This window comes from Anas acuta, chromosome 18 (genome assembly GCF_963932015.1).
Source record: "Anas acuta chromosome 18, bAnaAcu1.1, whole genome shotgun sequence".
NCBI lineage: Eukaryota > Metazoa > Chordata > Aves > Anseriformes > Anatidae > Anas > Anas acuta.
The window spans coordinates 5,924,302-5,946,900 of NC_088996.1; the positions used below are offsets into that span (position 1 = coordinate 5,924,302).

The 22,599-nt window shown below is 47.0% G+C and overlaps 1 protein-coding gene across 4 annotated transcripts in view; it reads right to left on the reverse strand.

Annotated features, from left to right (window-relative positions):
* LOC137841644 (uncharacterized) overlaps positions 1–22,599 on the reverse strand; it is a 59,846-nt gene that overhangs the window by 23,949 nt on the left and 13,298 nt on the right. Inside the window, exon 2 of one of the 4 annotated variants that reach the window (XM_068654756.1) lies at positions 16,618–16,846. The exons of 1 other annotated variant lie outside the window; for it this stretch is intronic. Coding sequence is in view for 2 of the 3 variants with exons in the window: in XM_068654751.1 (XP_068510852.1) it covers positions 1,701–1,961 (261 nt within the window). In the remaining variant the exon portion in view is untranslated. Of the gene's footprint in view, positions 1–1,700; positions 1,966–16,617; positions 16,847–22,599 lie in introns of those variants that run through there. 2 more of the 4 variants (XM_068654751.1, XM_068654752.1) reach the window with 2 other exon arrangements.

Genomic DNA, 22,599 nt, shown 5'->3' on the forward strand with positions numbered 1-22,599 from the left:
GTTCTTCTGGTTTATAATAAACCTTTGGGGTGATTGTAGTGGTAGATACACAGAAGGCTTTCTCTATCTCTGCCATGTTTCAAACTGCAGCAGGCAAAGGTCTGGGGTTAGCAGTTAACTGTCTGTAATCTCCTGCAGAACAGCATTGCCTGTTTATTTTCTTTACCAGCCACACCGGTGAATTGTAAGGTGAATGAGTCCTTTTAATAATGCCTCTTTCTTCCAATTCCGTTACCACCCCATCAATTCCCTTAAGTGCTGTTGCTGGCAACTAATATTGCCAAACGAGCGATTTTTGCAGGGTGTAAGGTCATGGATGTTTGTAACAGACTCAGTTTCACTATGCCTGAATCCCTTTTATGTGTCAACAAACTCTGCACAATCCCATCTGCGAGTTTCTTCATTTGCCCATGTAGTATGTCAAATCCTAAAATATTAGTATATGCAGCGCCTACTAATACTCCTGCCCTGATTAATTTTTGTTCCTCTGGCAGCCAAAGGGAAATTTTTGCAGTGGGGCATTCTTTTTCCACACCACAGATTCCTGTGAATTTAACCCTGTGTTGAGCAGGTGTTATGCCCAAAGTTTGTGCTGTCTCACGTAATTTTCCTAATTACTTTAGGCAATTACTCCACACTCACCACCCTCATGCAGTGCAGGGGCGCGCGTGACAGCCTCAGCTTGGCACTGCCACGAGCTCTACACGCCAGGGAGTGATGTCTCCTCCCAGTCCACAGTCCATTTTAGCCCAGGACAGAAAGTTGTGACATGTTTGTGTGTACTTTGTTCCTCTTTCTGTCACCTGACCCACAAACCAAAAGGTCTGAACCAGCTAATTGTGTTTACAAGTTGTACTCTGGGAATAAGGCACGCTTCTTGGAAAGAAGCTTCGGGTCTTTTTTAGCAAGTATCATACATACACAATCAGGCTTCAGTTTAAATCACAGTGCTGCAAGACAACTGCTGCCGTTTTGGAGCATCTATGGATAATTTATTTTGCTCTTACAGTCCCAGTTCAGGGCTACACCTACTCTATTAGAAAAGCACTTCAAACACTGGGTGATTCATTTATTGTTATACTCTCATTCCAGTCTCAGAACATTCAATTAGAGTTATTTCCTCTAAATTAAAAATAAAACAACAACTCCTATTTTCTCTGGCAGGCATGCTGGCCCTGGCTAAGACCCATGGTATAATCTCATGCACAAGGTTGAATTAACATCTCTCTTCAGTATGTTCTTACACCCTTACACCTAGTTTTTCTTCCACTACTGTTAGCTTTAGTTCAGGCCACCACCCTCTTGAAAAACCCTAGATGCATTGCATCAAACCTTTCTACTTTATTTTTTTCCACTGCTCTTTAAAGCCAGCACCACTTATTTCCAGATTCACCCTACAGCCACCAAACCTGCCAGGATTTATGCACGCAGCTCCCGAGAGAGCTGTCCTGTCTCTTTGCACAGACTCACAGACAGCCTGCCCACCCCAACCAGCGCATCAGCCAAATGTACGTACCCCAGCCCCAGCACCTCATCCTTGAGCTGCAAGTCCCAAAAGTTCACAGCCCGAGACCAGACAGCAGAGGTGGAACCGACAATGCTCTGTGCCCATCCCGCAGCAGCATCACATCAGGACACAGCTATCAGAACCGCACAGAGCGGCTGAGAGCACCTGCGCCTGGGGGCTGCCCCCTGCCCACCTTCAGTCCATGGAGCTCGTCTCTGCATCCAGCCTTGCTCTTGCTTGGGGGTGTATGACTTCCACGTGCCCTCTTTCTTTTTTTGCCAAGAGAAAAAATTAGTCTCACTCTGCTTTTTCTTGTAACCGGTTTAAAAAAAAAAAAAAAAAAAAAAAAAAAAGTTTTACTGGAGCAGTTCTGTGAAAAGTCACTGCTGAGGAACATTGGCAGCTGGCTGCAGCTCCCTTCACCTACCAATTGCATTCTGAAACATACAGGCATAGTTTCAGCGTTGCTCAATTTGCTTTGCAATTGCCCCATAGCTGGATGTAATACGTGCTGCTCTGGAAGGGAGAGCTTGTGTACCCAAGCAGCCACTACATGATTATACAGCATGTTTGTGTTTGTACTCATTAGCAGAAGTGAGGAAAAGCAGGCTGATTGGGTAGACAACTGAATAAGAGCGTTAAGCCAATCTGAATTAAAACCTATTTAGCACTCTTTGCTGCAGGTTTAGCATCCAGTCTCCACTCCGGGATTAGTGCAGTGGATGCCAGCAGGGGATTACCATGGATATCAGCAAATATGGGGCTTCACAGAACAGTTGAGGTCAGCAGGGACCTCTGAGTCCACCTGGCCCAAGCCCTGCCCCAGCAGGGCCACCCAGAGCAGGGTGCCACCCAGTACCATGTGCAGGTGGTGTTGGGAGACCCCCAAGGAGAAGCACCCAGCACCTCTCGGGGCAGCCTGTGCCAGGGCTCCAGCATCTGCCCAGCAGCACAGGAGCATTCCTGGTGTTGGGAGGGAGCCCTTGTTCTCCAGCTGGCACCCAGCTGGCACCCAGCCTGGCTGTCTTCTCTGCTCCCTTCCCTCAGATATTAACAGACATAGATGAGATCCCCCATCAATGAGGAGCCCCAGCTGTCCCTGCCCCTCCTCGCAGCAGAGCTGCTCCAGTCCCTTCAGCATCCTGGCACCCTTCTGCTGGGCTCTCTCCAGTATGGCCAGTCTGCCTTGTTCTGGGGTCCCAGAACTGGACACAGCACTCCAGGTACAGCCACACCAACACCAAGTCAAGGAGAGGTATCACATCTCTTGACCTTCTGGCAATACTTGACCTAGTGTTTGCTTTTCCAAGTCCTTTTATTTGACATGGCACTTGGCACTGCGACAGGTAGATAAAGCTTAGCAAAGCACAGCGTGGCTGCAGCACAGTGACACGGTTGTGCTCGAGCACTGGCAGGAAAGCCCAGAGGAATTCCCTGTAAGTCTCAATGCAGATATCCCAGATCAGAGCCTCCCCAGCCAGCCCATGTAATGCAGCCGTCACTGGCAATTCTGTCTGTGCAGACTGGGGGCACTGCCAGCGCCAGGCACAGTGGATCTGGGAGTTACAGCCAGAATTACATTGACTCCCAGCTAACTAACATGAAGAGAGATCTAAATACAAATATGTTCTGCTGACATGGTGATGGCACACAGAAGCAGTGAAGGGAGCATTATTCGTTCTCCCATCACACATTTTGAACCATAACTGAAAGCACCTCCAGCACGGGCTGACTGATAGCCCATCTTCAGAGTTTATACTTTCTTTTAAACACATCACATGGTATCCATAGGAGACAAGGTTTCTCCAGGTGTGCAGGCCCAACAAAAATAGCAGTGCAATCCTTTCCCACCTCAGCACACCAGGTTTCATTCACCTGGCTAAAAACACCGCTTGTCAGTGTGGCATCCTGCCCTGCCAAGCACGGCACTGGCTGGAGCAGCAGACAACAATTTCCCTTCTGTGAGGGGAAATGCTTGAGCAGAGCAAAATCTGCTTTATGCCACTATGAAAATCCCCAGTTAATGAAAAGCATGACTGGGAGGAGAGAAGTGCAACCACAACTCTACTCTGATCCAGGCCTGGCAATGCAAGCCCTGGCCGCAGGTCTTGGTTATTGTTCTCAGCCTGAACAAACAGCAGTAATGCATTCCCTTGGGAACCACTGCCAGAGGGTGGGGGGGCTGGCAGCCCAGAAAACACACGAGTTCAAAACACAAATACGCTGCCAATATGCAAACTTATGCCACATGACAAGCCTGCAAGCTTAAAAGCCAAGATCACCAAATAACTCCAGCTCCCAAGTGGACACACAGCATGACCTGGAGCAACCCCCTCTCCCCCCTTCCCATGGTCTGGTCTACCCTCTGCAAAAGCACAAGCACCTCTTGGTCTCAGAGGGGGCATAGAGCATCTTCTGCCTGAGAAAGTCACCCCTGAGATGGCTACGGAGTGCCACAGCTTGCTGTGTCTGTGTGCTGGACAAGGATTTTGTAACCTACCCAGGCACCTTCTGGCACCAGGCAGTCTTGTTTGTGTTTGCATTGATGAAAAGCAAATTCTACATCTTTGGATATTTCTTCATCAAGCCTAAAATGGAAGAATTGCATAACAATACCACTCATGCAAATAACAACAACTGTATATTTGCTCTAAACTACAGAAGGCAACTGAATACTTAAAGGCGATGACCTTGCTAACATAATCCTCTGCATCTCGGGGTGCCTCATCCCGTGTGCCTTCTGAAAAGCTTAAACCTAGATGTGGCCCAGGGAATAAGAGAAACACAAAGGTTACAAACGTTGCATGCAAAACCTTTGCCTATAGATAGGGATCAATCTCTCTCCATGTGAGAGCTGGCAGCACTCCTCAAAGAGCAAAGCAAAGGAAACAGCCACGGCACCCTGTCCGTTTCCCCTGAGCCCTTGTTTTTCCTCCTATGACTCACACTCCACATCTGACTATTGCTGCTCATTTGGCTGTTTATAAGAATTGGATTTATGCGATGTGGATTTCGCTTTTGGAGGAAGTTACTAAAGCCCTGGAACATAAGACAGGGGATTTTGGGCTACTTCCTTGACCTCCGGTATTGTGCTGGAGTCCAGCGACCCAACGAGTTCCCGTGTTTCCCTTACCACTGCTTCCCTCAAGTAAGGGAGAACCAGCTAACATCTCCCTCTCCCCATACACTTTCCAGAGGATAAATAGACACATTTAACAATACACACAGCCAACCTCTGACACAAGTGGGCCTTTTCTGCTGCCCCTTCTGAATAGAATGCACCGGTACCAGAGATCTGTAGAAGTTTAACTTTTTTTCTCTCTAGAAGGGTTGTTTAATCACTAATTTGGGTATTTAGGACTTTACCATTCACTGAGAAGATAGGAGCCGTCCATCCTGAAGCAACCCAAGCCCCTTGATGGCTGTTGATTCACCAGCCTGGGCAGGCAGGTGGAGGGCACCATACTGCCTCCTCTGACCCCAGAGGGCACTCACACTCCCTCTCCAACACAGTTACCTTGCAGATGCTGTCCACAAGAAGGCTCATGCCTTCTTTTGCACCAGGTTTCCCTCTCTGGTGTGCTCTGTGCCACAAGCACCCCAAGCACTCTCCGACCATGACAAAGCTGGTGTTGGGGTCTCCCTTCCAGCTGTGGAGACATATGAGCTCATGGTGGAAAAGGACCTTGTAACTGCTATGTTGTTGCCGACACTGTTTCTGAAGCATCAGAGCAGATCTCTGTACCATCAGGATAAAAGATGGGAATCCCAGCAAAAGATTGCCCTGGTTTCATAAGTGATGCAACTGTGCCAACAGAGCTGTCTCTAGAGCAAGGCCATGACTTAATAATTTGGAATATTGAGATCTTCCTTGAATAAACTCATGAAACAGGACACCGTGTTCCAGCGGAGGTCCCACTGAAGTAACCAAGCGAGTTACTACAGTTACATTCAGTTTGGGATCCCTTACAACCCACAGCTCTTGTGGAGCTGCCACCAGCAGGTCACCCCCCAGCCTGCACCAGCACTGCTGCTTACTCAAACAGTACTACAAGACTCACAACTACACCCACACATGCCAGGCAGGCCATGAGTCCACTCCGTGGCCACTTGTGCCTCTTGGACAGGGCACACCAGAGAAGATCCAAAGTGAGGTGGGTCCCCAGGTAACGAGCTGTGTGGCCAGATGCTGCTCCCCAGACAGAGCTCAGGGAGCTTCTATAATGCAGTCTGCCACCCAGCAAGGGAAATCCAATCCCCCTTTAACCATCGTCTTGAAAGTAAGACTATTGAAAGCATCACATAAACAGCAGTTTTTAAGATCTAAGATTACTGCTTCTCTTATCTTGTTTCAAGACCACTGGCTGAGGATGTCTCACATCAGCAGCTTTGGCAGGTGATATTTATTCCCATGAAAGGTTAATCTTTAACGTCTACTTTTAAACAAGATTCTTGAACCGATGTCAGGGAAACTACTATGATTTTTTTAATGCCTAGAACTTAAGGACATTGTTTACAAGGAAGCAAGCAATGAGTAAAGCTCATTTCCTAGTTGAGAGCAGCTGGTTTACACTGTCATGAGTCTTGCACTCAGAGGCAGAGAAAAATCCCCAGACAACATCTGCCATGGTTAACCAGGAGAAGGGGACACAAAAACAAGCATTTTCACTTTCTGTTTCTAGTCAGGCTCCCAAGCCTTGGTGCACACACGAGCCAGTGAAAACACATCTACCGTGACGGGGAAGCACTTCCAAGCCCAACTTCACTACTATAAAAGGAAACATCTAAACAGCAGAGAAGTCCGGATTTGCACATAACATGGATGAAGTAGGAGTCTCTGCAGTTAAAGTGGAATGCATTCAATTCAGTAAAGGAGAATTTCATTCTCCATGACTTGAATGTAACTAATGAAATCTGGCTGAAGTATCACACGCAGGACCTGCATTAAGGATGTGTATTTTATTTGAAAAGTTGATCGGGCAAACAGATTGCTTTTGGTTTTGTTTTTTTAAGCATTCAGAGGAAATATTTAAACAGTATTTTTATTGGCACGACCTGTCAGAGCATGAAACATTGAAGAGCACAAACTACTTCAGGCTGAGCAGTGTAAAAGCTGCACAAGGCAGCTGTTTCAGTGTAAGATGAGCTTTTTCCCACCCCCCAGCAAACACCAGGTGAATCGCCCCTTCGTTCACTCAAGCATTAGCTCCAGGCAAAATGTTATAGCTAATGCACTTCAAAATGACCCATCTGACAGCTTTTCTTTTCCCAGCAAGGGACACTAAGCCACCACTTGCTGATGGATGCCTTTCTGGTACACAAACAGAAGAGGAGGAGGACACAGACCAGGGCTGATGCTGGGCACTGGAACTCCCACAGGACCCCTTTGCTCTGCAGGAACCTGTCCTGCTCCAGGCGCCATCTCCAGATCCCATTGGCATGGCACAAAAACGATCATGAAGAAGAATAGAAAAAGCAAGGATGAACCTATGAGGATCCACCATCTGGCTGAGACCAGAACACACGAGAGGTCAGAGCTTTAGTTCTTCCCATGTGCATGGGAGGCACACTGCAACAGCTCAGTGGCTTGTGAGAGACCTAGCCTCTCAAGCAAAATTAACAGCTACATAAAGCAACACTGCAATTATTGCAGCCAAAGGCTTCCTTGTTCGAGCACATATTTCCCTTTGTGCCCAACAAGAAAGTGGCTTAGATCTATTTATCCTGATGTTCTCAATCAACCTTTTCACACCAAAGTCTGACTCTTACTGAGGACACACTTTTTTCCCCCTCCTTCCTCCATTTGCCATAACTACAGCCCTCTGAGGACTCATACAATATCCTGTGACAGTGGCTTTCACCTTTCTGAAATCTTTCAATCTGCAGAGATGTTTTTCTTCCATAATGCAGTCAGACACTGGCAAACTATAGCTCAGATCCCTCAGGACAACTCACTCTCCACACGTTTTCCTTGTTGCTGTCATTCTTGCTAGCATCTTTTAGTCAAAGCCCTTCCAACTGTCCTATACAGAAGAGATTTAAGTTTCAGAAAGAAAACACACAAATGAGCGACTTCAGGCAGCTCACAATTCAGTATTTCCCAAGACTGCTTACCAAGCAGGGACTGAACAAGTGAAACAAGAGGAAGGACAGGTTAAAGGTTTTTCCTTCCTGCTCTAGAAATAGAGACAGACCTTAACTAGCCATTACTGCGTCTAGCCTATTGTTTTCTAGAATGAAGAGAGATCCGTTATCCAAATGTGTACGTGTGAAGGTGCAACCAGGAAAGGAGTTTTTCCAAAAGGAATGGAAAAGAGGTTGCGTGGGCTACTGACACAGTGTCTGACCATCCCTTGGCACAGCCATGAGCTCTCAATCCGCTAGACAGACAATGGGATTATGACACATATTTTAAAAATATAACTACAGGTAGCACCAAGCTACAAAGTGAAATATAACATCAGAAAACACAAGGAAGGAAACAGAACAAAATGAAATACAGCATGCCCACATCTACGTACATGTTAGCTCATGTTTCAGAAGCATAGAACAGCACTTAAAAAGATGGAAGTTGGGGCAGGAGGTGAAACATGGGCTGCAGGAGGAAGGGTCAAGAACAACATGATTAAAATGACCAGAAGAAGAGCCCTTTGCTACAGCACAAAGTGACAACCTAGAAACTATTAGTTCATTTAAGGATCGGACTTATTCATGGATGAAAAGCCCAACAGAAGCTCAAATGCCATGGCTTCAATGCAAACTCCAGCTCAGGGAGTCTCTCAACTACTATTTGTCCAAAAGATACAATCCAGAGGTACACTGCCTCCCAAGGCATTTGCAGACAGTTGCATACATGGACTAGATGTTGGGGTTCAACCCAAGGCAGCAGAATAGACACCAAGTCAAGACGCAATTTCTGTCTAAATTAGACAGTTGAGTTTATAAGCAGCCTTGGGGCTTTAACCTTGCTTCCATTTTTTCATTAGAAGATCACTGGACACAGAAAAAGTGTGAATGAGGAGGTTCAATCAACAAGCATGAATAGAAACACCCCCAAGGTTTTGGGACTAAGGTGGTGAGAGGCAATGAAGTTAGACAAGAGGAATTATATTTGGATTTTCCACACAGAAACATACACAAATAATTCTGTTATTTAATACCACAGAATTTGTGAGACCATGCACTTTCTCCCCTCCAAACCTTAACCCTAATTATGACCCAACACATACCTTACAAAATTCTCCCATGAAACAGTGCTCACAATGGAAGCCTTTTGGTAGCCCTCAACTTCCCTCACATGGCCCCACTCACAACGGGACTCTCCGCTTTCTCTCTCTCCAAATCCTAACCCTAATTAAGACCCTAACCTAATACCCACTCCACCTAAGGCTCCCATGAAATGGCGCTCACAACAGGAGAAGGTAGGCCCCACGAGTAGCTCTCAGATGCCCGTGAGGCCTCCCAGGAACCCCACTGCACCCAGAGGCTTCCCAGTGCGCCCTAGAGTCTCCGCAGCCCTCCCAGTGTAGTCTAGCATCTCCTGAAATAATTAAAAGTAGTAGTGAAACCTCCAAACTAGACACAAGGTTCATTTAACCTACCCTGAAGTTTGTTTAGTCACAGAAACCATCAAAATTCACACCACAAGACTACAGCAGAACACTGACAGCTTACACATTTCCATCAGGAACTGAACCAGAGCCCCAGAGTCCCCATTTCCCTAGGCTTCATTCACAAATAGGACATGTGCTTTCGTGTCAGACCACGCCCGGTTTTCCTGTGGGTTTGATTGTTGAGTTATCCCTTCCATGCTCAGATTATTGTCTGCAGATACTATCTAAGATTTTTTTTTTTTTAAAGGCTAAGCGGGGAAAAAAATAATCCAGGAAATAGCTTCAAAGCAAAAGGTCTTCCTTCTCTGTGCTTCATAGTCTCATACGTTGCTCAGGAACAAATACAGTTTTTTCCTCACCATTCTGTGAAACAAATAGCACAGAGCCTTTCTCTTCCTGCCCCTTGCAAAGGTAAATGAACTCATAAAGACTTGGAGACCACCGAGCAAGGAATGCAGAGGAGCGGAGGAGCACAATGCACTGCCTTCAGGTGATCATGAAATAATCCCTTTACAGGCACCGAGAACAAATCTAGAGCTGAGGATCACAAGCTGGAGTGGTTTTGTTGCAAAGAATTAAAGACCCCGGCTCAGCAAGCTCCAAGTCACAGCCACTGGGCTCCTGGCTGCCTGCCCCGCACCGCTGGGGACCTTCCTCTGCAGGGCCCTGCTGCGGTGCTCCCCTGGGGACAACCCCTGCTGAAGCTGGTGGATTTATAAATCCTTTGCTGCCAACCAGGCCTAGGACTGCCACAGGCATGAAGTTTTGCCAAAGACAAACAGCTGTAAGGCCCAACCACTGCAAAACAAACATCACTTTCTTTTTTTCTGATGGGTTCCCATCATCGCTGTAGGGTTGGGGGAGAAAACAAAGCTAAAAGAGATCGAGCAATGCCAGGTTCAAACAGATTCATCGTCCATCGCCTCTTGAAGAAGCTGGAGGACCACTGGTCCCAGCAACATTGCAGAAACCCTGAGGTAAAGGGAGCAGCTGCAGGAGTTGCTCCAAGTAGACAGAGCACACTGGAGAGCTGCTGGCAGCCTTTGTGCTGCACCTGCCTTTGCTTAGCTGGAAAGTTAATGCGATTACTTCAGCATAAATACAGCTTGTTCTTCCAGTTTGCTTTTAAATAATACAAGCAGAAAGGAAAACAATGTTTTGATGTGATAAAGCAGAGAGAGTAAACCAATATTGTTGATGTGATAGTATCTGCAAATGTACACAGAAGAACTTGACTTGCTAAATCCGATAATCAGCCACCATTTCTCTGTCACTTCAGGAAGCTGGATTTTGTTTTTATGGAAAGCCAGGAAGAGGTAATGACATTGGAATTAAGAGCGTCACATTTGCCATAGGAAAGAGGAGACAGCCACAGAGCTTGGGGCAGATGAGCAGGGCAGAAACTGCACGGCTGGAGCCCACAAGTGAGGAACGAAGGGAAGAGCTCATTGTGCAAAAATGAAGTGCTCAGCACAGAAGAGGGAAAAGCCACAGGCTGCTCAGAACAGAATGAGTTTCAGATGTATCCATATTTGAAGTATTTTCCTTGCTGAAACTCTGTCTCTAACAGGTCTCTCAACTTCCCTCTCTGCCCCATAACGCTGCAGGGGACATCAGCTCCTTGGGTAGAGGCCAGCAGTACTGCAGATGCCATTCATTTAGAGTCCACAATTACCCATCCTGATGCAGTAAAGTTGCATCTTTCAAGAACTTTCTGCTTCAAGTTATTGCCTAATTATTTTAAAACGTGTTATGTTTGTTTAGGATCATTATACCACATTTGAGCTTTCATAAGAGGCTTCAAAGCCCAGACAAATGGCCTTGCACCCAGGGAGGTGGCAGGAGGACAAAGCTGCTAGAGGAGGAGGAAGATGTATTTGGCACTCAGGTACCACTAACACCATGCAGTCACATCACAAGTCACCAGCAACACAGGGTCTTAGCTCTTAGCTCTTTTTCAGAGGCAAAGCTTGGTCCCTTCACACTTCTTCAGAAGTTGACAACTTTCTGGGTCTGCTAAGTAATGCGGTGATCTTCGTTAACTTTTTTCTTCCTAAATTCTTGCAAAGCCAAGTTGAACAAATAAACTCTCATCAGCAGAGCCACACATGGTCACAGCCACCACTGCTGTAGGATATATAGAGTAACATCTCTATTTCAGATCTGCATTTCCTATAATGTTTTTCTAAATACACTGCATACTCCTACAGCACAATGGTGTTAAACTCTGAACCCCTGCCCCATGGTGGAAGTGCTGTACAAACACATACCATAAAAGCTTTATCTCAGAAGTTATCTGACTTATCAGAAGTTATCTCAGATGCAGGGAGGCTGGGATAACACTGCAAGCCTGATTTATTATGAATATATTCATTACATGGTGAAAAGGGATGCTAAGCTGCTGAGTGACCAGCACATTTAGTAGATAGATGGTGAAAAAGTGGGGCTGGAGAGAATACTGTGAGATCTACGTAGGCATTTCACCTAACATTTTGCTGCAGCTCTCCTTGCATCCAAGTACCCGGGTGTTCAAGTGCTGTGTTCTTACCCGCGGTATTTTGATTTTAAGCATTACTCACTAGTGGTTTTCTTGTAAGCCTGGAAAAGCCCAGAGGGCAAACTTGAACTGGCTGACTTGTTTTTAAGACGTATATTTGGGAAAGAAAAAAAAAAAAAAAAAAAGCATTCACAAAGAATTGGAGTTGCTAACACCAGTCCCTTTTCTCACGGAAGCAGTCTAAGATGGAGCAAACTGGACACACAGCTCTATGCAGGCTGCTGCCACACAGCCCCACGACCACAGACAGCACACGAGTGGCAGCGGGAGCGATGGCAGAGCTGCAGGGCACGCTCTGCCCCTGGAACCCCATGCCTGGGTACTCTGCTGTCTCACACAGATCTCCTTACTCATCCACACACCCTTCTGCAGAGGATCAGAATGTCTACAGTGCCTGGGGCTAGCAAGGAAATAGATTGAGAGTTAGCAAATTTGTCTCAGTTGGAACCACATGCAACTCATGCCTTTGGAGCTCAGCCTGGTTCAGACACCATAGCCTCTGGCTCAACATTCATCACCCTAAGAGGAGGCACCACCTTTCTGAGAAACAATTAGCACCCAAAGGCATCGTTAATACTAACAGACACCGCCCCTTTCATAGTGCTCCATTGGATGCCTGCAGCTGTCTGCAGCCTTCAGGTACCCTGGTCCCCAGACACACCGCAGGATGCGATGGGCAGCACCAGAGCATGGCTGCTCTGTCCAACTGTATCCCCCAAAAAAACACCTGGGGTGCCCCAGAAACACTCCACCTGCTGTCATTGCTTACAGACCTGAAGCAGCAGGGAGGGAACAAGCAAAAATCACACACACAGCACTTGAGCCGAGGGGTAGGGTGCCTGGAGCAACAGAGACAGCTTGGGAAGGAGACACAGGAGCAGGGGAAAGGTGTGGGCAGAAGCATCAGGATACAGATGGGGAAACTGTCACACACCCTGGGGTGGTGGCACTGAGATACTGCCCCACACCCACTGCCTCCCAGGGGCTGGATGCTGCTGCGTGAGCCTCTCCTGCCACTCACAGGCTTCAGAGCACCTGGTTAGGAGTTCTCACTGCATTTGACTGGTTTGGCTGTCAACTCTCCTGGTTAAAAAGAAAACAAAAAACAACCCCCGCACAAATAAGCAACCACCTTTCCCTACTGGCTTCCACACGTCATAGTGCTGGTGCCCACTTGCACAGGTCCAGGTAGATAGCAAACTAATAGATCAGATTTTAATCCAGAAAGCAAAGGCAGCAGTATGATTTGGATTACTGTGGTATTTTCACACAGCGCTTTCTTGCCAAAACAAAATCACTAATCCTTTTATTTGTTTTAGCGTTCTAATTTCGTCACAAGGGGCAGGTGCTGAGCTCTGCTCTCTGGGGACAGCGCCAGGACCCAAGGGAACGGCATGGGGCTGGGACAGGGGAGGGTCAGGCTGGGGGTTAGGGAAAGGTTCTGCACCCAGAGGTGGTCGGGCACTGGGACAGGCTGCCGAGATACATGGTCACAGCCCTGAGCCTGCTCCAGGTCAAGGAGCATTTGGGCAATACTCTCAGGCACAGGGTGTGGTTTTTGGGTGGTTCTGTGTGGAGCCAGGAGGCAAACTCCGTGGTCCTCGTGTGTTCCTTCCAGCTTTGGATGTGATTTAATGATTGGCCCTGAATTGAGTCAAAATTTCCCTGATGGTCTGTCTAGTGGAAGATATATTAAACAGATAATGAGACTGAACCACAGAAGGTACCTGTCTCTTCCCAAACTCTTGAAAAAAAAATATCTTGAAAAAGTCTTCCCTGCAAAAGCTCCAAGAACTGTGTGTTTAGATAAGTCAGGAATGAGACCTTCCCCAAGTTTTTTCTACTTTCATAAGAAAACCAGGCATTTCCTTACCTTACAGTTGTGTGCAATGAAGGCTGGCTAGCAGCCCAATGTCTCTTTATCCTATGAAAGGCTGAAATAATTCAGAGCTGAGGTTTTAGGCTTTCTTCAACTCAAATATGAGAAACCCAAATGCAGAGAGTTGTAAGCGATCAGCACCCGCTCCCTTCTAAATTGTTATCAGTGCATCATAGAAAGGAGGGGGGAGGCCAAAATTCACCAGGTTTCTTCACATAAGAGAAGATGGAAAGTCTTTACTATGGGAGACTTCTCCAATCTTCCCCAGGGCCATAACTTTAAAAGGACAATAAAGTTACAACACAGCCTCAGATTCACTTTCCGTCTTAGTGCTGGGGGAATTCTGAAAGTAGGAACATCGACAGGCTGAATCCAAAACAGCTGCTCGAAATCTCATTCAGAGAAGAATGAAAAAGCAGAGCTGCCTTTGCCCCTTCCTCTCCTCTCCATGAGCTTGCTCTGCCTCCCGTTCCCATTCCCAGGGCAGGGAATCACTCTCCCTCATCCCAGGCTTTTGTAGCTACCACCCAGGCACTCTGGCAGCTCCCGATGTTTTCTGCAGGTTGTTCTGTGGACAGGCTTTGAAACAGAGCTGGGTAAGATGTGAAAGCACTTACAGATGAAACCAGCTAGGAGACAAGATGCTTTTCGTTCCTTTTCTAGAAATACACTTGCAGGGATTAATTTCTCTCCTCCTGTTTCAAAAGGGCCAGAAGTACGAAAAGCATGTTAGTGGAATGATGCTTGCTTACAGGCATCAGAAAAAGGTTTTACAACTTCCTAACTAACTGTTCTCTGTCACAGGAGTAGTTCCACCAGGCCTGGCACACAATCACATTATGCTCAACACTGCACAAATACAGAAACAAAAGCCTAAGCAATTGTTATTTCTAATCTTTGCAATCCAGAAGTTCCTACAACTTATTGAAAAGAAAAACAACAGGAAGAAACAACAGCCTCTGAACCCCAAATGAGAAACCAGTCGTAACACAGCCAGAGTCAGTAGTCCTATCGACACAAAAGAAAGTACAAAAGTTGTCCATTAAAGCTGCTTCTGCTCCAAAACGATCCAAGCAAAGTTTCTCTTTGTGCTCTTGTAATTTGGGTGTTGTGCTGCATTCCCAGGCTGTGTGTGGGGGGAGGGTTGAAGAAGATGCATACACTAATTTGAAGTAATTATTGCTCTAATACTGAGCTTCTCTTCGGCAGCAGGTATCTGCTACAAAGCCACCTGCAGGCTCTCCCCTTCGCTCACCGGCCACCTCACAGCCCCACCACGGTCCCTGTAATACATCTGTGCCTGATGCCATGTGCAGCCTCTGATTAAAGGCTGCCCCGAACAGAAACACTCTCCCCCTAAGACTCTCACCCTTAGTGGGGACAGTGTGGACAGCAGCTAATTTCAGATTGACCCAGTGATCAGAGAAGAAGCGCCCTTTGCCAGCCTGACGCTTCTGACTGCAGAGCAGGGCTGAAATTTCACACCTGGAACAGCTTGGGATAAGCTCCTGTGCCAGTCCCAGCATCAGCCACTTGATGGCCATCCTGCTTTGCAGAAGGGCAGCAACAGGATCAGAGCGAGCCCCCCAAGCTGTGAACCTACCCGGGACCCCACCAGCAAGTGGGGAGCCAAGGGGTCCCCAAACACCTCCCGAGCAGGGCTCAAAGGCACCGCCACGCTCCCCTGGCTGCCGCAGCCACCCGGGGTGTTTTTAGAAGTCAGCATGTTCCCAAAAGCCACCCGAGGTGGCACAGAGCAGGTAGGTTGCATGACCAGAAAGCCTGAGGAGGAACTGGCATTTCTTAAAGCAGCAAATAAATTTCTTGATATTTCCTGTTTTATTCAGCAATGTTTTGCTCTGGGTCCATTTCTGTAGACAAGTGGTGAATACACTGAGGAAAGTATGTTGAAAGGCTACAAGGGGGCATTTGAAACATGGGAGCACTAAACACCAGCTGGCCTCTGATGCTCTGATTTGGCTCAGCTTGGTCTCCAGAACAAAGGACCCTGCAGTGCTCCTGCCCCTGCTCTGAGAAAACAGCCCAGCAGCTGGGGCACATCTGTACAACTCCATCTCAGCCTCCCCCATCTCAGTTACCAACTCCCCAGTTGCTTTTTATTTCCCTAACACAATCTGGAGATGTTGCTTGATTGCATCACAGCACTTCTTTACCCAGGGCTTGTTGGGGCACACGGTGTTGGCAGCTCAGGACCTGGCAGAGGCACGACACCCAGGTCCCACTGCACAACACCCGCATGGCACTGGGTGTGCACAGCTTCCCACTGGCACCAAGTACACCAGCTCACAAACCCGGAGCAGGACACACCACTGCCAACATCCTCTGACACTTTCTGGGGACACACATCAGCTCTGTGGGTGCTGTGGGTACGTGTGGAGGAATTGGCATTGTGGGGCCATCTAGCTTCCTCTTGGGCAAGAAGTATAAAGCAAGGAAAAAAAAAAAAAAAAACAAACAAACAAAAAAACCACACCACATTTCTGGGACTGCTGTCACTGGGATGAAGTGAGGAGAGGGCTAAGACACTCTGGTGGGTGGTGTGGGAGCGTGCACATGCTCCTGGGCACAATTCCTTCTGTACCTTGCCTACCTAGAAAGCAAAGCTCAGTTCCTTGAAAAACAAAGTGCCAAAAAGCTCCACACGCTTTGCCTGCTTGAGTTAATGATTTTTATTAAATGCCAAGTTCATTCCAGTTGATCACACAAGGTAAACAGGGCACCCACACAGGGCACATAGAAAACTAACACCAAAGCTCCAGGGTCAAACCATTTCCTGAGAAACTGTACTGCAGGACTAATTCAGGAGTCAGAAAAGCCACTGCCCACACAGTTTAAGGCCTCAGCCCAGAGAGGGGAGCTCTTAGACGAAATATTACTACTGTAGATAATAATAACAGCAGCTAACAACAACAGCAGCTTGAATAAACACAAATCAACTACTGTTTGAGTTAAAAAAAAAATACTGAAATAGATAAAATCATTAACAGGGTACCTCTAAAATTGACAAGGAAATGCATGTTACAAACGCTGACAACTGTACCTGCTCTTTCACCCCAGCTGCGAGAGTTCATGTAGCTCAGTGCTTATTTTATGATGATCCATTTTATCCAGGCAGGATGAGTAATTACACATGACACCAGGTGCCACTCCCCACACAAGTGGATGTTCCCGACCATGGCTCTGTTTCACACCAAATCTTTGCTTTCCCTTTGCTCGCAGTCGTGAATTGGAGCAGTGAAGCTTGAGGATGGTGTCTGTCTTACTGTCTCCTGGGGAAAACAGAGTGACAAAAAGATGAGTGTGCCAGGGTGGCAGTGACAAGCAGCAGGTTTCTCTTTTCCATACAGCTTGTCATCCACTAGCCATCATTATCTTAATCCTAATCTTATCATAACCTCCACTATCAGCTTTAAATGGATTTTAATATAGCCAAATGAAATGCAAATACATTTAACAAACAAACCCAGTCAAACAATCATCCTTACGACCTGATACCCGTAGCACTTTGCCTTTCTTCCTCGCCCAAGAGAGGAGCACAGTGCAAAAAGCTGAAGGCTTCTCCTCCCCTTGGCAGGAGCTGCCCAGGCTGGGGCAAGTTCTCAGCACGGGGCACAAACAGGGCTTTGCACTAAAGCAGCTCCTGGAGCCTGCAGCACCTTCAGCGAGGTGCACATTTTTTAATTGGTTTGATGGGATTTTCTGGACTGCTGATCACTGTGAGGTAATTAAAAACCTGTGCAGCGTGTTGAACGCTATATCGCATTTGAGATTTTAAAATCAGAGAGCTCCTGTTAGCAGCAATGGTGCCTCATTTTGTGTGTAAATCCAAAGGGGAGGGATCTGCAGGTGGGTGAACCAGGGAGCACACAGGGAAAGTGTCCATAGCAGCATGCCAAGGAGAAGAAGTGAAATATTCATACAGCTTATGAAAAGCATCCATGGTTCATAAAACTAAAGATTTAAAAGCCATGAATTTTGCAGGTGACAAGTTCTCATTTTTACATGAAAAGGCTGTCTCACTCACTAGGGGGAAAAAAAAGGGGGAAAAAATGTAGCTTTGCTTCCTGGTTTGAGTTTATTAACTGTTCACTAGTTTTCTGAGGTTTCTAAGATTCTTATGGGTTCGTGACTCTTTTTCATGGTTTCTCAAGAACCAGCTGCAATGTGTAAGAAAGACTGGCCATGCCCTCACCTCTGTGCATGCAGTGGAGTGAGACCACTCCATAACAAGAGCCAATATCTCATTTTGTCATTCTCTCTCAATACATTCTCTAAAAGCACAGTTTTGCTCAAGAAGCACACCAAACAGATAACAGGGCATGCAGAGAGATGTCATTACACAGATGTCTTTAAATTAGAGACCATACTTGTGCCATTTTCAAGGAGTTTAGCATCACATCTGCCTGCTTTGACCTTTCTCCAGAAGCTTTTCCTAAGCCATTCTACCTCTAAATGCTGTGCACAAGGAATCAAAACGATCAAGTCCTACATGACCTCAAATGATTGTTTTTCATTACATCCCTCTACAGGATGCCTTTTGAACAGGATCCCCACTGCAGCCAGGGGCCCTACATGATAGTGCAATTCAAAAAATAGCCATAAACCGCAAAAACAAGCATTACATGTGCGATTCGAGTTAGACTGAGTTACCATTTAATTCTAAATCTAGCACATGCTCAATCCCAAAAGTGCATCCATCCATTTCAGTCCCAGCTGGGCATACCAAATCCTAGCTATGCACTGCAGCATCCCCCCAGACTGCTGCTTTGGGGACAAAATGCTGCTGAGAGTTGCTGTGCAACTCCTGGATCAGTTTTAATGGGCAGGATTGTGGTGACCAACACAAAGAGTTAAGCTTCATCTGCTTAAAACTTTCTGCAACATGCTCCTAAAACCACAGTGTTTCTTCTCACAGCTTTCTGTTGCACAACCCAACATCCACAATCCTCAGGCTAATCAGGCTGCAAAAAAGCTGTTCAGGAATTCCTGACATGACTTTTTGTTTAGCTTTTGTTTTTATCCCAGTGTCAATACAGGAAAACCCTAGCAACACAGGTTTCTCTGGTTTCTCACGGTGTCACTGGTGTTTACTCAAAGCATCTCATTCAGCAGATGATGAAGAGTCAGAACAAGAAGCTTTCAGCAGTGATGGAAGACCCAGCCAGCTAAAGCCACGCTTGCTCCTCTTTACTCCTTGTGCAGCAAGTATTAGAAGACCAAAGGGGAACCAGCTCACTTCGTCACTCCACCAGCCGCAGAGGTTCACAGTAACACAAAATCTCCTCTGGCAGCTCAGGAGGCTAAATAAGGATGTTTTCCACAGGAAGCAGATTTTTTAAGACAAACAAGTAACAAAGTAGCATACTTCTAAGTCAATCGGCCTCAGGGGGGAGCTTCTACCTCTGCCAAACACCCCCATCCCCTTCCTCCCCAAGGGCCTGGTCTGCAATAAGGGCGATGGAGCACCCAGCTCACAGGCCTCACCTCTGACATCCTCTTTCCTGCTAAGGACAAGTCGAAGAAGCCTTTCCTTCGAAAGGTTCAACCAAAGAAGCTCCTTTAGGCACAGATTTTGTCTTATCCCCTTCTGCCCCTCCAGTGAGCTGTGGAGATGCAAGCAGGACACACTAAACTGGTGGAGAGACTGCAACTTTGACTATAAAGAACATCCCAGAAGTACTTTCAAACACCACGGCTGTAAGATGCAAGCCACATGTCTTGTGTAATAGTTTCATAGGGTCATCTTTGACCAAGCAAGCTTTCAGCCTGGTGAAGCATCACGCACCCTGGTTCAGGAGTATTGCCACAAGTCCACACCTCACCAGGAGCCTGACAAAATGAAGCCAAGCCTGTGATAGTTTGGATCCCTATCTCGCTAGTGCTCACATATTCTGGGTCTCCCTTCAGCTTCACTAATTATTTCTAATCCAGGACTTCTACCTGATGCACAAGCCCGCCTCAGGCAGCAACTCAACAGGAGAGCCAAAAACACCGCCGAAGTCTGTCCAGTCTCACGGGGCTCAGTCCCCAGCTGCACGTGGTGGATCCTCTCCCTCCGAACAACAGCGCTGCTCACATGCCTAAAGTCAGAGAGAACTGAAATGAAAAACGTTCTGGCATCCCCTAAACCTATTATATCCAAAAGAAATAAGACGCTGCTTGCTTTCCAGGGAAAACAGGAGCTGAAATCAAAGTCAGCCATTAGAGGAAACACGAGTCACTCTGTTCTGGGCAGCTTTGGTTTTACTTTGCACCTCCCCAGCCTGAAGAGCCAGGCTTTGAACTGGAGAATCCCATTTTTGGTGAGTAGACTGTCAGTGGTGAGAAACAGCTTTTAATTGCACATTTGTTTTGTTGCCTTGTGTGTTTTCTAAATGTTTTCCTACTGGTTTTAAAGAAAAACAGTTCCTGAGTCAGGCTGAATGGGATTCTGTATTTGTTGTTTTGATCTTTAAAACTTGAGGCATTTTGCTCGTTTCCCCCACTCCCCTCAAAAGACTGACATTTTGGCAGTCAGAGGTAGAAAGCCCATGGTTTGAAAGCAGGGATGTAACACAAAACCAATGCTTGTCTCAATAAAACAGCTGTCTGGCTCAGCCAGTGAAGATGCCGCTCATTTCTGCAGTAGCGCTGCTGGCAGAGAGGACCACCGAGCCTTTCCAGCCAACCTCGTGGTGAACATCTCCAGCTCACCATGGAACCAGGCCTGATGGCGAGGACCCTGGCTGAGGCTTGCAGAGTGGTTTCTTGACCTTGGCAGGCTCCCCAAGCGTGTACTGCAGCCTCCGCTCCCTTTCATCAGAAAAATACTGGATAATGCGCTTGTTGATAATTGCAGTTCCTGACCTTGTTACAAGAATAATTCATGTTAAATAGTTATTAAATGAGCTTCCTGTAGACTATCCTCAAGACTGTAGTATGCAACTTGGCTTCTGGAGAAGCAGTACAACCTCCCTTGGCTAAAGGCATCTCTGCATCCTTTGTCAGCTCAGCACAATCTCTGTTGAAGCTTTCCTCCCTTTCCCCTCCCCAGGGAGATGTCCACCCTGCAAGGCAGCTCCAGGAAACTTCACACCCAGCCCAAATGCCTTGGGCAGTGCAGACGCTGCTGTTGGATGAGTTGAAATAACTTTTTGTCCCTAAATTACAAAAGGGAGTTATAGTAGAGTGAGATTTAAAATCCTCATCTCAAGAAAAAAAAATATGGGGCAGAAAGATGTCCCTGCCACAAGCAGGGATTTCTCTCCCCCTGCCCCAAAAGCATAAGGAATAAGGCAAGCCATTGTCAACAATACTACTTCTATTTAACGTGCCAAAAGAAACTCAGCTCATAGGACACCGGATTTTGGCAGATTGATTTTGCCTTCTCCAAATCCACCTAGGGCAGCTACCACAAAGGCCTTCCAAGCAGCATTTGCAAATGAAGAAGCCTTACGGTGAATGGCACCACACACCACTGGCTCTGTATGGAGGCACTGGCCGTGACAGCTTCGAACCCCGAAGGAACAGAGAAACCCACGCAGCCCATCCCCAAACACAGCACTTCAAAGTCCCAGCGCATTCCTGAAGAGCTGACCAAGGAGGCAGCCTCCATGCCCACAGAGAGCTGCTCTGCTGGGCACAGCACACAAGTGCCAGTGAAAGAACGTGCTGTTCTTCCACGCCAAGGCAGGACAAGGTCAATATTACAAGGAGGGACCTGCCAAGACCCATAAGGGGAGACCAAGGCTCTGCTGCTCATTGACACCCAAAAGCGACCAACAACATCTGGCTAACAGATGCTCAGCAGCAAGCAGATCCCAGTGCAGAAGGCCAAGCCCAACCCCAGCTTCTACCTCAGCCCCCCATTACAGCCCCAGTTCTTCCCCGGCAAAAGGGAAAAGCAAGAAGCACACACCTGAAGCAACCAGCAGGCTGGGGCCTGTGTTGCAGACAGAGCAGAAGGGTGAGAAGGGCTGTACAGTCTTCACCAGCAGGCAGAGGAAGCCAGGAGAGGTCAGCCTAGAAACCAGCACTGCAGTTATGCCCAATTTGATTTAGAAATTTCATTAGTTTTTTTCCTTTTCTTTCTTTTATATGTCCTTTAGCAAAGAGGCTCAACTCAGAATATACATCATTCACCTCACCGTCTCTCCTCCCACCACCAAGCAAAACTAACTGCCTTCATTTGTGTGGGAGACAGAGCGGTTTGGCCAACCTCTTTTCAGTGGTTTGTGGGGAACACAAAAATGGCCACAAAATGGAGCCCAGGAAGTTCCGCACCAACGTGTGAAAGAACTCGGTGAGGATGACAGAGCACTGGGACAGGCTGCCCAGGGAGGCTGTGGAGTCTTCTCTGGAGATATTCAAGGCTTGTCTGGATGCCTACCTGGGCAGCCTGCTCAAGGGGACCTGCTTTGGGGGGGGAGGGTTGGAACCGATGATCTCTTGAGGTCCCTTCCAACCCCTACAATTCTGTATTTTGTGATTTCCCCTCTCTGAAAGCACCAAAAGCTGCTTCCTGCACTACCTCAGAAACCAGAGACCTAATTACTGTTTGCTCCCAGTGCCACAAAAATAAATAAATAAATAAATAAAGCCAATCTCACACAATGAAACAGATAGGAAAGCAGCGTTAACCCTACACCACCACAGGATTCAGGGCAGGCCAGGGTGTGCAGTTCCCCGCTGTGTAGCAGTACCACATCTGTACTGACTCATGAGGATAAAAATTGAGCACGTAAGTCACAAGAGACTCAAATCACTGCCTTGTATTACAACTTTTGGGACATTAAACTGCAAGTCTTCTGCAAGAAACAAGATAATTACTACCTTGAAGACAGATTTTGAAAACCAGCCTTTATCAGATCACTTTTAAAAAATAATCATAACTTCAGTCCTTAGCAGGCAAGCAAACGAAGAGTAATGACAACAGCAAACAGAAGCAGTGCAGGCAGGATCACAGTGCTCACTTCCCAGAACCTGCTCCCATTTCTGTCTGCTTCAGCTTGGCTCCATCCAAATCAAAGGGGGAAAGACTTCT